This window comes from Pezoporus wallicus, unplaced genomic scaffold (assembly GCF_028554395.1).
Source record: "Pezoporus wallicus isolate ANWC-B61680 ecotype Strahan unplaced genomic scaffold, APGP_CSIRO_Pwel_v1 contig_7011, whole genome shotgun sequence".
In the NCBI taxonomy this organism is placed as follows: domain Eukaryota; kingdom Metazoa; phylum Chordata; class Aves; order Psittaciformes; family Psittacidae; genus Pezoporus; species Pezoporus wallicus.
Genome location: NW_026638234.1, coordinates 1514664 through 1530677, shown reverse-complemented (window position 1 = coordinate 1530677; position 16014 = coordinate 1514664). Strand labels below are relative to the sequence as shown.

General features: G+C 41.3%; 1 protein-coding gene across 2 annotated transcripts in view; it reads left to right on the top strand.

Annotated features, from left to right (window-relative positions):
* MRPS6 (mitochondrial ribosomal protein S6) overlaps window positions 1–16014 on the top strand; it is a 46232-nt gene that overhangs the window by 23333 nt on the left and 6885 nt on the right. For both annotated transcript variants that reach the window (XM_057410098.1, XM_057410099.1), the window contains exon 2: window positions 10468–10607. In XM_057410098.1, the coding sequence (XP_057266081.1) occupies window positions 10468–10607 (140 nt within the window). The remainder of the gene's footprint in view (window positions 1–10467; window positions 10608–16014) is intronic.

Below are 16014 nucleotides of genomic sequence, written 5' to 3'. Positions count from 1 at the left end.
TGAGCGGCTTTCCATTTCATTGATTTTAAAAGAGGTTCAGGAAGCCTCTTTGTCACCAGCTGCTTCTGTTTGTATTAGTAAAGACTCTGTCAGTCCCCAATTCACTGATGTTTGAGACATTATGGTTTTGGGTGTGGAGTCCTGGCCCAGGCAAGCTGTGGGTGGGTTCAATGAATGCTGCAGCAGCATTTATTTTGAGGGTTCACTGAAAAAACCCAAGGAGGTGGTGGTAATGAGTACTCTTTGCCTGCTGGCTCTCAAGTGAATTCTCCCTCCTTGGATGTGGCTGTCCCAGTTTGTCCTGTGCGTGTTCTTGCACCAGGAAAGTGAACAAGCCAGGCGGTTTCAGCTCTCTGCTTTCTTCCTCCCTGTCTAGCAAAAACTGGGTTCTATTTAGGAATTGGCTTTTTTGATTTTACTTTTTTTAATGTGTTTGTAGACTTACAGGAATAAGGTGATGATTTGGCTTCATGGTTGTGGGGTAACTTGAATTTGTTAGCAACTCTTTTTAATACTGAACCTTGAAACTAGTTTTGTAAATTAGCTTTGAGTATCCCTGTATGCGTGCTGTGGTATACAGGAGAATTTGAGCAAGAAATTGCCAAGGTTCACTTTCACTTCTGCATACTAGTTGGTAAAACCAGTGTGACTTCCATCTTAAACACTGTTCATTTGGTTTGGAGCCAAAGGTAGTTACTTTTCTGCAAAAGTGTGAGGATTTAAAAGTTATGGCTGCTGTTCTCACCACACTCTTTGGAAAGTCTGGTTTTTTTCTTTGTTTGTTTGTTTTTTGTGTGTGTGTGGGTTGGTTTTGGTTTGGGTTGGTTTTTTATTCATTTATTTTTTAATTTTTTCTTGCTAACCATGGTCAGCTTTTTCTTAGGCCTGACTCTTTGTTATTCTATAGAATTAAGCGTGATGTGTGTAACAGTTACGTGTTAAGAACCAGATCTGTAGTCCTTAGAAGATATTTTTCATTGAAGGGAGCTTTTCATTGGCTTAGATTAGTCTGGATAGTGCTAGTTGGTACATCCTGTGGAGTACTGGGACTTGGCTGGGATGTATCCTGACGCCTGACTGCCACAATGGATACTTTAGGCAATGTTACTCCAAAGGCTGGACTATTGCTCATGCTCCAAGGCTGGAATCCTCCAACCCGGAGAACGTAAAAATTAACTGTGTTTGGCCTTTATAGCTGTGACTCAAAGTAGTGTTTGTCTTCTGGAAGCCAAGCAGTGCCCTTTTCCTTTGCTGCTACTGAGATTTCCCCCAGCTACAGAGGTGTGTACAAGCTGATTTGAAAAATGCTGAATGTGCCCAAAACAATTTACACTGGAAGAACCTCTGTTTGGAGCTGCGTGCACGTGTGCCATGTTGAACAAGGGGTTATTCCCTGTGGGAAAAGTACCAGGCTCAGTATCATGTGTCAAGGAGGTGACTTGGGTTGTGAGCTCCAGTCATGCATACCTTTCACAACACACCAAAGCCCTTCTCCTTGGTAATACCACTGTCTTTATCCCTGCAGCATCCAGGGAACCAAATAGTAACAGCAGTGTGACAGTGATTTGATTCATGTTGCTTCCCTGACTTACAGAGAAGCTAGTGAATGGAGGTGCCAGGCAGCTGAAGGGGTGAGGAGCTCTGCGTTCAGGCAACCTTTTCCTGTCAAACACTTGGGGTAAGGGGTTGATGGGCTTCAGTTTCCCTTGGAAATAGCAGCCATCACTCTCGGGCCCTTTCTGACAGTAAGTCTTCCAAGCTGGTGTTAAGTACGTGGGTGAATAGAAAAGCTTAAAATAAGCTGATAAGAGAAAATAGTAGGGAAGCCATGCACAGAGTGTGGAGATGGAAACAAGGCTGAGTTAGAGGGGAGAGATTGAAAGGAAGAACATATTTGAGATATTACTGAGAATTAAAATTCTTACTTAAAATTAGTCTTGATAAATTCCATAGTATAGGTGACATTCTTGAGAAGTAAGCTTCCAAATTTTAAGTGCCAACTTAATTCTTGTATGCCACTTGAACTTGTTGGACGTGTTATTTTTCATCCACAGTTTGTTTTCATGGGAATTACATCATAGTGAACATCTTACTATGTAAAATTGCACCACAAAACCTCTTACCCAGAGGATGCATAACCAGCTTTCTCAAGAAAGCAGTAAACTATAACAGTCAACTGTAATACTGGAATATGCGGAGGAAGAAAGAGCAACTTCTAACCACTGTGGTGGTAAAAATCCTCAATATTTCTAAAAGCACTGTTAGGCACTGGATTTCTCTTTTAAACTTGTCTAAGGATGACAGTGCAAATCTTGATTAGTCTTGACTGTGCAGTTAAGTCTAGGCTTTATATGTTCCTTTCCTTATGTCAGGGTCTTCTGAATGTGGATCTGTGAGGCCGGGCACTTGCAGTCCAAATGAAGGGAAATTTGGAGAAGTCAGAGCTAGCAGCTCATTGTTTGGGGAGAGGAATTGATGACCTGAATTAGCAAACTGCAAGCATGTATCCCTCACAGTGTGCTCAGGAAGAGGTTTAGGAGTGAGAAGTACTGAGTTGGTGAAAGAAGCTCTGGCTTCGGGACTGTGGTTCCACCTTCTGTATCACAAGATTGGAGAAGGCTTCTTTTCCTCTCACCTTTGCCTTTTCCTGCTCCTGTTGCCATCTTTTTGTTCAGTGGCGTATCTTCTGTGTTTCAGCTGAAACAGACCAAGCGTGGAAACAATAGGAATTGTGTATGAGTGCGTATGTGCGTGCGTTTCAAAGGCTGGGGAGAAAAGGTGTTTGAAAACAACTCCCCATGTGTGTTTTGCTAAGGCTGCTTCCCCCCCCCCCCTTCTTTCCACTCTTGATTATTTAGACTTAATGAATGTATAAAGTAAACCTGATAACATGAATTCACATCTAAAAGGCATGATGAGAGGGACACAACTTACTCATAGTGTCTGGTAAGCCTGGTCTTTGCAAGTTCCTGATAAGTACACTTTAGCTGAAGTCGGTATTATAATTTATTGTGGTTGAGAGGAAGAGGGTACATTTCTCAATGGAGTTTTAAGAACAGTGTTTAATTGATTCTGAAGTTGTGGCCAATTGCTACAGTAACTTTTTCTAGTAACAAAACGTTGAAATTGCCCTGAATCAAGGAGGTTTTGGTTTCTGTTTACTTCAGATTTACAAGACACCTTCTAGAGTTCTTTTTAGAAATTAAGAGTATCAACTCTCTAAATTAAATTTGGCTAAGTTCAGTGTTGAGACTGAGTTAATTTAACTGTAACTTGGTATTTATACGGTACTTGCATTGCTTGAGTTTTCAGTTCCGTTTCTTTAACATTTAAGATCAAAGAAATCACTGAGTTTAAATTTTTCTCTTAAAAAAATTTTACTGTGGAATTTAGATTCTTTGAAGAAAGGTTTATTTTGGAACAGAAGAGACACTAGCATCACTTTGACTTTAAAAGTCGCTGCTGGCTCTGCATCCAAGTCCCTGGGCTTCATGTTCACATCAGGTGAAGTTGCTAGTTCCTTGGCTTATACCCAGTTAAAAAGCTAATTAAAGATGTGTTTTCAGTATGGGGTGTTATTTTTAACTCGGACTGAGTCAATTTTGATCTCTCCCCCGAATTTATTTTTGGTGACTTGCCTATTACAACTTTCTTGCTATTTGCCAAATCTGTTTCATGCCTTTTTGTTCAATCAGTCTTTGATGGAAAAGCAAAACTATTATCACATTGAGCAGCACCTGGCTTTCTCCCACTTCTTCCTTATTCTATATTGGGAAAATCATACTGTTGTAGTTACAGAAACCTCTGTTCCTGCCTAGTGCTGTCCCATGTCCAGCTTTCCCTAGACCAATCCCTCCCCACCCTTGTCTGGGTCTGAGCTTCCAGGCAGGTGTCCAGAGTCCTCACACTTCTGTTGCTCAGTTTCCGGACATCCTGATTGCACTCATCTGTCATATGCAAGCTGTTTATTGCAGGGGTGCAGCATGGCTCCCACATCTTTTCCTTGCTTGATCTACCGCTTTAATCTTTGTTTTGATCTTTTCTGAATAGAATGTATCCTTCAGTGGTTGTACCTCACTTAGGACTGCTGTTCTGTGTTGTTTATGCTTTTATAGTAATTGCAGCTTTGCATCTTGCACCAGGAGTTCAAGTTTGTTCTCTAGGCAGATAAAGAACGGCCTTGCCACTAGCTGTGTTGTATGCCTGGCTGTGCTTTTCACTAATGTTAGCTCTAATTTTTTCTTTGCTGTCCGTTCATGCTGATTATTTTTTCATCTGTTTGCTGTGTATTTTTGTGTACTAAACCAGGGTGTGACAATTACATGACTCTTTCCAGCTTCCCCTTGTTTCTCATTGCAAAGCTCTTCTTTCTTATGCCAGTGTTGATCTTGGCTAGTTCACAAACGTATGTGTGGGGTTTTTAAAATAATTTTCACTAATAAGTTTCTAGTGTTTTATTAGGTAGTAAATGACAGTAAGAAGTTGGATTTCCCCTCTCCTCCTTCCCCCAGTTTTGCTGCTTTTGAATTGCAGCTTTCTTCTAAGCATAGATTGCATTTTTTGGTTTCCACCTCAGTAAATAATCTCAGAACAACCTTTTGTAACCCTTTAACAACCAAAAAAAGACATAATTTTATCCTACTATTACTACATTGAAGGGGTAATCAAGCTAATTATGATGGATTTCTTTCTAATTTAAGGAGATGTGCACATTGACCTCAAATGCTTCCTGTTGAACTGAGTAAGTGGCCAGAAGAACCCGAGTACAGTCCTAGCCCTAAAACTGAGTACTTGACGTCTGCTTCCTTTTCTCTTTCTCTCTAATGACTCTTTTTGGGGGAGCTTTGGTGGCTTGAGAAGACTTAGGTGGTTTTTTTTTTTAGCCAGTTTTGTTTTTTTTTTAACCCTTTGCCCGATTTTCTGTCCTCTCTTGAGGTCCCTCTGGCCAGCAAACAAGATGGAAAATAGAGCAGTGGCACACAGTCCTTTCACATGGCTCTAGTTACAGCCACAGCATTGTCCTTCCCTTTAGGATTGGATAGGTGGTTCCCTGTTTTTTAGGAGACATAAACATTACAAAAGCTTTATTTCAAGCCCTTGCTGCGTTTGGTCTGTCTCTAAGCTGGCTGATGAGCTACTGTCTGGTTGGCCTCCAGTAGAACAGAAAATACTTTGCCATCAGAGTAGTCCACGTACTCTTTCTGTTTGCCCATTTTTAGTACGCTTGCTGGTTGCTGCCATGTGGGTTCTCTATGACTGAAAAACCATGCTATAGTTTTTACTCATGCTAGTGATGTATAACTTCCCCTCAAAAAATAGGTGGGTGGTGCTGTGTTGCAGCACTTCCTGGTTATTACCATGAGTTCATGGCTTTGGTCGTAGGTGGTAATTGATGATGCGCCCCATCCATTTCCATTTGCACAGTCTGAGACGCTGAACAAGGCTGTGCACTAAACAGCTTTCTGTTCACTTGGGTGGTGATTATGCTAAGCTGAAAGACTGGTGAGGAGAGGAGGAGAGCCAGAGGTATGAAGGAAGTGCTTAGGGCATGGTGTTCAACTCTGGTTTGTGTGACACTTGGAGGTATGTAAAACTTCATGGGGATAGTGGAATTTTAAACTGAACTGGACTTTTGGTTTAAAGGTGCCTGATGATCTATCTCAATGTGTGCAGTTCCTGTGGCATCAGCAGCTGTGTGGAGTCTCCCTGGCAGAGCAGCCGCCCAGTAAATGTGGCTGCCGTGATCCTCATCCATGGAGAAAGCCAGTGATACGCAGAAAGTCTGTGCTGTAGCATACCTCTCTTGTGATTGTTTTGCCCAGCAGGTACAGGGCTGACACGCTAGTTAACGCATTCCTTCTGGGCAGCTGTAAGTTTAAAAAACGTGGGGGTAGAAGAGTGAGGAATTTTGGTGTATAGACAACGCTCCTTCAGTTCTTCCGGGGCAGTTTTCGAGGGAAGAGTCCTTGGACAGTGTGCAGTGACATCCTTCCCCTTCCACAACTCCATCAGGTCCCTAGGGCTATACCTTTTTAAGACAAGGTAACTGTGGCCGAGTGATAGTGAACCAAGTTCAGTAGCAAAGTTCACCAAGTTCATTCAGTAAGGGTGAAGCCAGTTGAAAGGACTCTGGCTTGACTATGCACGCAAGAGGGGGAACCAGCACTAGAATTACATACCAGGCCTTACGCACTCTTGCTAGCGCTTCCTGCTCTCCGGCATGCATATCCTGGCACTGGCTTCCATTTTCTCCTTTTCTCTCCGACATCTGTGGTACTGGAATTACTGCTGGCTGTTCAGGAAAAAATGTTGTGGCTCCTGGGTTGGGAGCCAGGCAATACCATTTCCTATGTCCTCAACTGGTCTGGCTCTGAGGCAAACCAAGGAACCTGTGTCTGTGGATATTATGGTTAGCAATGGCTAGCCTATATATAGTTTGTTGGACGGCTTTAGGAAAGCTATCATAAACCATGATCTTTTTTGGAGAGGAAGAATGAGAGGGATTACAGTGACAAGCATTCGAAACCAACAGTTAGTTTATATTTTCAAAGTATGGCCACAAGTGGGGACGTTGCAAAAACACGTAGTATTTTACAGTCCTTAATGTAGAAATCTGTGGCTTTCTTTTCTTGTTCTTTTTGTTTTGTTTTGTTTTTAAATACGTGGGATTTGATCTTCGGCTTCATTGTGTTTAGAAACTGCACATCGTGTTGGACATGCAGCCACTCAGGGAATGTGCTGATCTGTTGACATGTAGAAAAGAGACAAAAAGTTTGTGTGTAATTTGAGGCTATGGGGGATGCAGAGGAGCAAGTTTACCCGATAACATTTAACTTAAATCTGCACGGTTGTTAAGAAGCATGGGTCAGGCAACTCCACCGCTGGACATACAGCTGATGGTCTTAATTGATTGAGACCTTAAGACATCTTTTGGACAGAGCTCTGTTTATGGATCAGCGTTTTGTATGCAAGTGGGAGACAAGTAACAGTCAATGGTATTTTTATTCATTGACCTGACGAATTTCTCCTGTGATAATTGTGAGCACCATGGAGGCTTCTGTAACCTAACTGCACACAACAGGCATGGTGGGAGAGGAATTGCAGATCCTATTGCTTTCCAGGAGTGTGTTTTCAAGTCTGGGGATGGACGCACTACAGGTGTGCTGCAATGCACAAAGTATCAAAGCTGTTAGGTTAGCTGCCCTTTCTTTCTAAAATTGGCTCTTTTCCCTCACTAATGTGGGTAAGTAAAATCCTAATGGTTGTTGTCAGATTCTTGTTTTAAAGGGAAGACCTTCTAGTTAGTAATGTGTACCTTGGTGTCTGCTTCACAAACTCAGTTATTCTTTTCCTTTTCTTTCTTGAAACCAGATTTCTGTAATGGTTCTTACAGGATTAAACAATGGATATCACCAGCAGCTCTGTTACCCTAGTATTTGCCTTGTCTGTGTGAAGCTGCTGCTTTAAAAAGAATGAGGGGGTCTTATCAGTAGCTCCTGATTTATACAGGTTTGAGATCCTGCACTGATGGAACCAACATAAAACCACTCTATAGTTTGGGCCAGCATCTCTCGCCCTTATGCCATGAAAGTCAAGCTAAAACAGCCATAAGGAGCATGGGTAGAAATGGGGAAAGTCTTAAGAAAAGAGCCTCTGCTTCCCTTTCTTCCCTTGTGTTTTGGCATTCGTGAAGTGTTGAGGATGTGGTCAAGTGAAGTGGAGCTGCTCCTTTTCTCTTGCTGTTACTGATGTTTCTCCAATATCAAAAGTTTGAAAGAACATTTTCTAATATAGCAAAACAACGTGCGGGTGTGATGCAGAGTAAGAGATTTTGTTCTATGCTCTCTCCTAGTTGCTGGCATTATTATCGAGACACTACTTGGACTCCTGAGTTAGCTTTTCCCAATTCTTTTCCTCATCTTCAGTCTTGTCGGTTCAGCCAACAGATTTCACTGCTCAGCCAACTTCCCACTCCTTGAGTACTGCTCAAAGTACTGAGGGAGTAACATACCATAGCTGCTGCTTCCCAATTCTTCTCTAACAGTATTTGCTTGTCCTTCTGCTTCGGTTTATAGATTGGGGACTGTATATGACTGCCTGGTGGCAGTTGTCAGACATACTAAAGGATGAAAAGTAATGCAAAGTATGAGGGTATGGAGAAGACTAAGAATTCAGTCTTTGAAGAAATCCTTTTTTTTGATTGGATACTCTCTATTATTTGCATCTAGTATGCAGAAGCATTTGAGAGGAGAGATTTGAAGTGAGAAAAGAAAGTATTAACTTGGTCAGCATCGTCATCTGGAGCATTGGCATGTGAATGCCCACATGATTTTACAGAATTGGTTTTACACTGTTTTTCTAGCAAAAGGCTGTATGGTTGCAATCTGACTGTCCATCTGTATCAGTCTCCTTTGTTTGTAAGTTTTGCACACACTGGTTTTGTCCCAGCTGAGCTGGAATGAGTTTCGGAAATCTCAGAAATTGAGACTCCTGTAACATTTGTGGGAATGTCTTCCTTTGTGGCAAGAGGCCAAAAAGAGTTGTAAGAATACCCAATTAGTTCTGCAAATATTTTGGGAAAGGACATGCTAAGCATGAAAGGTATTTGAAAATCTAGTAAGTGGTAATGGAGGCAGCAATTCTAGGTCAGTTGAAAAACAGCGTTATTCCCGAGTTTGAACTAAAATATGATTTGTGTAATCCCTTTATCCTAACTTTTCATGCTGTGACAAGAGATACCTTTAGTGTTTGTCTGTAGTGAGAAACAATAGTTTTAATGCATTGAAGAATGTTGGCAAGGTAGCAACAGTTCTTGATGTGTAAACATACTTGTCTGGCCTCTGTAATAGTTTTATAACACAGTCTAAACATATGTTGGAAAAAAAGGCCTAGGTGTTTTTGCTGACTTTATAACTGCTTAAGCTCTTTTTGTGCGGCTAGAGGGGAATAAAATTTCTGATTGATAGTGAGGAGCAGTAGGTGTGATCCCATGATTGACCCTTGAGTGCCGCAGGGCAGTTAGCCCATGGAAACAAGGAAAGGTTTCAGTCTCTCCGTACTTCAGGTCTTTCAAAGAGCAGTCAGTGTTTGCAGAGACTCATATGTTGAACATCTCTGTTCTGCATTTAAAAGTTCTTTCATATCTTATTGTATCCTCAAAAAAATGAAAGAGAACTTTCATGTGCTGGAGCATTGGCTGCGCTGCATGTTTCGCGATTCTGGTATCAACTTTTTCCAGCAATTTCCATTATGAGATCTGGACATTAAATAACCCTTTCTTAGTCAAGTTGTAGATCTCTACCTGAGAATTAGGAAACTTAACTTTCAGTCATCCTATGTATAAGGTGATTGAAGGCTCACACAAGTTCTCTTGTGGCTGAGATGGGAAGTGAAATTATTACGGTGGTATGATTTAACAAAATGAAATCTGAATAAAGCTGAAAAATCAGCTCTTAATTACTTTTTCCTTTACAGCTGTTGCCGTCTTCCTGGACAAGTAGACTTGGGAATGTATCTTGATATGAAATGTTGCAAGGTACACAGAAGAAGGCTATGCAGTTTGTGTTTAGCTGGACATCCGTTTAGCATCCTTTCTCTGTAGGAGATCCGTTTCTTAAAATACTTCTTGTTGCTGAGAGCATGTAAGTTTGCTGTTGTCTTCAAAACATTCTAATTCGTACTTTATTAACATTTTTATAGATATTGTTGAGTGTCATTACCAAAATGATTCAGCGCTCTAAAGAGCCCTGACACACAGTGAGCAAAAAAACATTGCATCTGTTTTACTACTGTTTTTTGGCTGCCTCAGACTTGTTTTTCTAAGGAGTGAAATCTCTGTATGTTAGACTAATTACTGCATGTCAGCTCCTTAAGTCTTAAAAAGGCTTGGATGTCAGCTAGGTAAAAGTAATGAGATGTGCAATGATTTAGCAATGAGTCCAAATATCTATTACACACGTGCAAATATCTATTACACACGTGTTGAAAGGACAACATGAAATGAATATGGTGCTAACTGTTGTCTCTGTAGCAGGCCACAGGTTAGTATTCCCTCCACACAGTTCACTGCAGTTGTGAACAGTGAGCATAGATGGTCCAGGGACCTTAAAACTGTTGCCAATGCATAATTGGTCTTTGCCACATATATTTACTTACACCTGTGCCAGTGGCAGCCAAAGTGATACCAGGTAAGTTAAATCCATTAACTATTTTATTTTTCCTGTTGTTGTTGGGAAACTTTGAATTGTTGGAAACTTTCCTGTTGCCATAATTCATGGAAGAATTGTCTGTTTGTTCTTAAAGGCTTTCTTCCTAAGGAGGATGTCGTCTGCTGCTTCCACTTTGCTCTCCCAGGTTATGGAATGATCTTTTCCAGTGCTGTGCCATGCAAGTACAGGTGTCCTTTTAATCACATAATAAGAATAATCAGATTTATGTACATTTCCCACTTTCTTTTTTCTTTTAAAGCCTGAGACTGCAGCTCTGCTGAAGCGCACTGTTGAGGCTCTTATGGAGAGAGGAGCCATTGTGAGGAGCCTAGAAAACCTGGGAGAAAGGTCTCTACCTTACAAAATCTCCAAGCACAGGGAGCGCCACAGAAGAGGAGGGTATGTACAATGCCTTTTTCCTAAAAGCCCTTTAAGTGGGCTTTTTTTAAAATGTACATAAATAACTCTCATTGTTTGGTCTTCCTTGTGCTTTTTGGGAGTATGCCTGTAATGCCTGTGATCTCGGGGCAGTGGTGTGTGGCGGTTTCTGCGTGTGTGTGTTCTGCTTCAAGTATTTTGTGTCTTTTGTGTGGTGTCGGCTTTATTGTTAGTGTTTAGTCGTCATGTTACAAGTAGCCTGAGTCCAGGCCTTCAGAGCTACTTTCCCCAAGTACACAATGTTGGTTTATGTCATTTTTACGTAACTCTTTTCCAAGCTAATCAGGCGTGTTTACTGATACAAGTAGTACTTAATCTTCCAGTTGGTAATTGGCAGGATTGATTCTTTTTCTCTAATGCTTCTGAACTAAATGTTAATTACCGTGTGCACCCTGTAAGACTTGCTTGTGTTTCTGATACAGTTTTAGTTGAGGATGTTAAAGGTGATTGTGCGGTTTATTGGAAGTACAATAAATGTAAATGAAACTGAGATTTGGCATCTTGGATGCCAGGCTTCCCCTGCAGTGCGAGAGGAAGGTGCTGTGGACCACATTCCCTGCTTGCTTACACCAGTGTGTTGCTCCTTGAGGCTACCTCCGAAATGGATGCTGGCTCTGGGATGCTGGCTCTCGCAAGGACTGAGAAATGTTGCTAAGCAACCCGCACTGCGCTGGGGCTGCCTGCAGTAATCAAAATAACAATTAGTGATGCGCTCCTCCTAATCCGTGTAACACAGCTGTGCTTAATCTTGGGTGTCTGGCCAACCTGCCTACCTACCATCCTCCTTGAGGAGCATTTGGCACTGAGGAAGGTGAGGTGACTCCGGACGTGCACTTTTTTGGGAAGCCCTTCTTTGATCCTCTCCCTGGGGGCGACTCATGGTTTCGCTCCCTCTTCTGAGGACCTCTTCATTTTCCTGTGTAGTGGGAGTGGTGACAGCTGCCAGTTAAAGCAGACTGACAGAAAGGGCAGGGGAGGAAATTTCCACCATGTGCCTATTGCTTAAGTGAAAGCAATGGCATTGTGGTCGTGACTGTTTTGCTCCATGGTGTCCTTCAAAACATGGCTTCATGCTGCCAGTTTTGCATTTTAGGATGAAGTCTTGTTGCCTACACACAGGAGCTAATCAAAACCTCATCTGAGGACAGAATTACTAATTACCTCATCCTTTTGTTGGAATAGAAGCCTTTTATAACCATTCGTCTTTTCTGATGGCTTCTGCAGAACAAGGAGCTGGTGTTACTCTCCTATAGGTGGGGAGCTAAGGCAGAAGAGTTAAGTTCCACTGAGTTTGGATGCTGAAGTTGCGGGTTTTAGCTTCTACATTATTTTTTTTCCCTAGAGTATTTGGCATTCTAGCATTTCATCACTTTGGTTGTCCACTTGGCTTGGGTGGCAGTGCTTATGCAGGTCAGGTCTTGGGTTCTTCAACAGGAAAACAAGTTCAGGAGAAGACAATAACCAGCATCACAGGAACTATGTAGCAGAGATGAATAGAAGCCATTTCTCCAGGGCATTTTCAGACATGTAAACTATCTTAACTCACTTACTGTAGCAGATTACCTACTTAATAAGCAGGACAACCTGTAGGCTATGACCCTCTTCTTTGCAGAGTCTGCAGAGCAAACATGTTCTGTGTTCTGAATGAGGCAAGGGCTTACCAGCAAATAATTGCTATCATGTCTTGAAATACAGGCAGAAAGCCATCAGATTAATGTTGCCATTGCTGTTCCTCCTTCACCTCCCAGTTTAAGTGTCTCTAAATATTTAGCAGTCATTCTGCTTGCTCTGGATTTGAATGTGACAGTTCCCTCCCTAAATTGCTTGGCTTCTTGAACAAGAGAAGTGATTGAGAGAAGTTGTTACTATGGGAAAAAAGTTGCTTTGTGTGAGAGCTCAAATTCAAGGGGACGTGGGATATTACCAGCAGGCAGTTTCCGTACCTGGCAATGCGGGAGAATTGTATTCTGTAGCTATTGCTGGGGAGATGGCAGTTCAGTGTACAGGTATGATGGATTCCTGGTATAGCATCCAATATTTTATATGGTCTGTAGAGTAAGTTAGTCGGGATATTAAACATAATCTAGGAATAGGAAGAGAAAAGTCAGTTCTTGATCCACCTTATAAAATCAGCCAGTTAAACTTTACAGCATCTGTAAAAAGTAGTAATTCTTTTTAAGTGCACAAAGTCTAAAAAAAAAAAAAAAAAAAAAGCTTTTCAGGAAGCCTCCCTGAGCTGAATTACACCCGTATGTTCTGGGAAATCCTGAGGTATTTTCTCCTTCACAGACAACTTTTAATTCTGTGTTCCCTTTCTTAGCAAGGCAGTGTAGAGAGGTGTAGTAAGTAGTAAAGAGTGTGTCACCTTTTCCTTAGTCTGGGCTTTTTCTAAAGTAGCTTAAAGGACTTCTGTGGGAGTGCAAATGATGCTGTGTGTCTGGGGTGGAGAGTGTTGAATCTTTCAAAGCTTTTAATATTTCTGTTTGCCTTTTTGAAGTTGCGTGATTCTTAGCAGAGTTTACTTTCCAATAGCATGTAGATGGTTGGACACTTAGGATGGATGCTGAATCTGTTGCTTCGTTGGACCTCTCGTCTAGTGAATTATATGGAAATCAGTGAAACTCAATATTCGTAGCAACAAGTTATATGAAAATTAATGCCATACAATATTCATAGGTCACAGCTGAATAGCATGCCTCTCAGAGAGAGCTCCTGTCCTAGTGACTGCTGCACAGTCTTCCTATCACTCAGGCAGCATGGCACAGAATCCCCCCACCTGGGTGGGGTGTTTGAATGAAAAACAAAACAAAGAGCAAAGCAGCCTTCCTCACCAGTATAGCTTTGCTCCCTTGTAAAACTCCCAGTGCTATCCAGGCTGTCTCTTGACCTCAGATTAGGGGCCACCAGTAGGGGAGCACCAGCTATTCACAGGTCAGCTGTGCCAAGTAGTCACTGTTTCTCCCAGGAGAAGGGCATTTCTTCATTTAGTTAATTCAGTTTTTAACTGCAATTCAAGTCTTTATATACAGCATATTGTAAAACTGAGTGGCAGTGAAAGGACACACAAGTGCAATGTGCATGGCAAAGCCACTGCTGGACTTTGTCTGTTTCTGGTGCTGGTTTTGGTGAACAGTGAAGAATTAAACTGGAAAATACATACTCGTAAGTCAATAGGGAGGATTGCTGTCTCTTTAATAAAGTGCTGCTTCCCCTATGAGTCTGTAGTGCTTCAGCATCATCTGTCTCAGATATACTGCATTTCAGGCATGTTACAAATTAAAGAATATCCAGGAGGCTTTACAAAGAATGAGAATCTTACTGCCAATTGATCTGTAAAGCTGAGAGTTTTCAAAGCTTGCCATAGGGGACTGTGGCCCACAGCTGTCACTGGAATGAGCAGTGTTACTCTCCCAGGCAGCTTTGAAGACCTCAGATTGTATGTATAATTGACTTGTTTCTTCTTGGGAAATTATATTCACTGAACAGGTGGCATGTGTTCATTTGAGGGTATATTAAAGCAAACTTAGGTCTTTCTTTTCAATGCATCTCTTTTGGCAGAAAACACTTTTTTCTTTTTTTTGAGACCTAGTATTGACAGCTTTTGCATTTAAGTAATTATGAAAGTCATGTGTTTCAGGAGCTGTGTGGATATGTCTGAGGAATCAAACTTTTAAATCACTGGCTTACCGATATTAAACTGAAGTTGAATTAGCTGCTAATTCACACTTATGGTATTGCAGAACATTCATATTTCATTTTTATAGATGTAAGAGTGATTCCAATAACATCTCACGAACTTGTAACAAATACTTGTCACATTTTATTAATCTATGAAGTGACAAGGACACATTGGTTCCAGTGTGGGCTAGGTATGTAATGTTAGTTGAGGCCCTGAGCCTCAGTAACTTGTGCATGGGCACTGTCTTTCTGAAAAAAGAGTGTGAGAATGTAAATAAGGATTACCAACCTTATTGCCTAATGGGCTTTTACATTTGTGCCAACTATTTCTTTCACTCACCACTTCTCGTTTATCATTTTTAATGAGTTGTTTTTAAGTTGCTTGTAACGCGATGCATTTCTGTTTTTAAAATACTGTATTACCTGTATTGGGAGGTGCTTGCTTCTGGAACAAACAAAAGTCAACTGATTTAAATAAGGTGTGTACTAGTGTTTGAATTCAAGGAATGTTAAACTCTGGGTTTGTTTGCTGTTTAAGAAAACACAGAAGCACTGAATCCCTCAAAGCAGCTTTCAAATAAAGGGTCCAGATCAGGGCTGGGTGATGACGTTGCAGAGCCACTGCGCATATTTGGTCAGTACCGAAGTGGAGAACATTGCAACTGGTTGTAAAATGATACATCTCAGTAGCACAGTTTGTGGGTTTGCACTTTGTGGCATACCTGTTTTCTTTGGCCTTGCCAGGCTATGCCTTAATCATACGCTTGTGACACTTCATGCTTCAGGGCATCAGATAAAGAGGGTGGTTTGGGGGACGTGGTTGGTATGTAGGATATTTTTACTTTAGGGGAGATGATACAAGGGTGGCCACAAAATACCTCTTTAAAAAAGTAAGGTTCAGACGCTCCTTTGGAAAGGTAATGACTCAAACATTTTGCAGACCAGGAGCCTATTAAACTGGAAGGAGCTTTGACAAGCTTTGGGGAGAAGAAAGGTTTTGAGCACTGAGAATCTTGCTATGCCCTACAGATTTGTTGTAAGTGATTTTATTCAACCCTTCCCCCAAATGTTGCTTCCATTGTTATTTTGTTATCTCTCCTGTAGAAAGGCTGATATACATCAGCCTGGGCAGTGCTCAGATTAAGTACGGTTTGTAAAGCAATAGAGCACTGTGGCCTTTCCCTTCTACTTTGTTTTTTATGTGTGCTTGCTTTCCCCTATTACATCTACCTGTAATACAGGGATGTTTTTAGACCTTTCTCTCCACATTTTTATTATTTCACTTACTTTATTTGCAAGTTCTCCAGCTAAAGTGTGTGTAATTGTGATTATTCATAACGATTTCCATGTTTTATTTGCCAGTTTTTCGTTGCCTTGTTTTTTTTCTCCTTTCAAATTTGATTTTGAAAAGATGGAAATTTTCTTTTGTTATTTGCTTGCTTGTCTCTTAATCCTTTTGTTTTGCTGTTCACTCCCAGTTATCTCATCAGCCCACTTGTTCTCTGAAATAGCAAACTTGGGTCTTTTGTTCTTGACAAATTGTATTTTGGGAGCTTGTGCATGGGGAATTTTCTGTAGGAGGTGTGCAGGGATCCTGGTGATTGCCAATGGCCACTGGGGAGCACCGCATATACAATGATAGATAGCATCTAATGGGATCAGGAGTCAGAAAATGCAGGTCACAACTTTA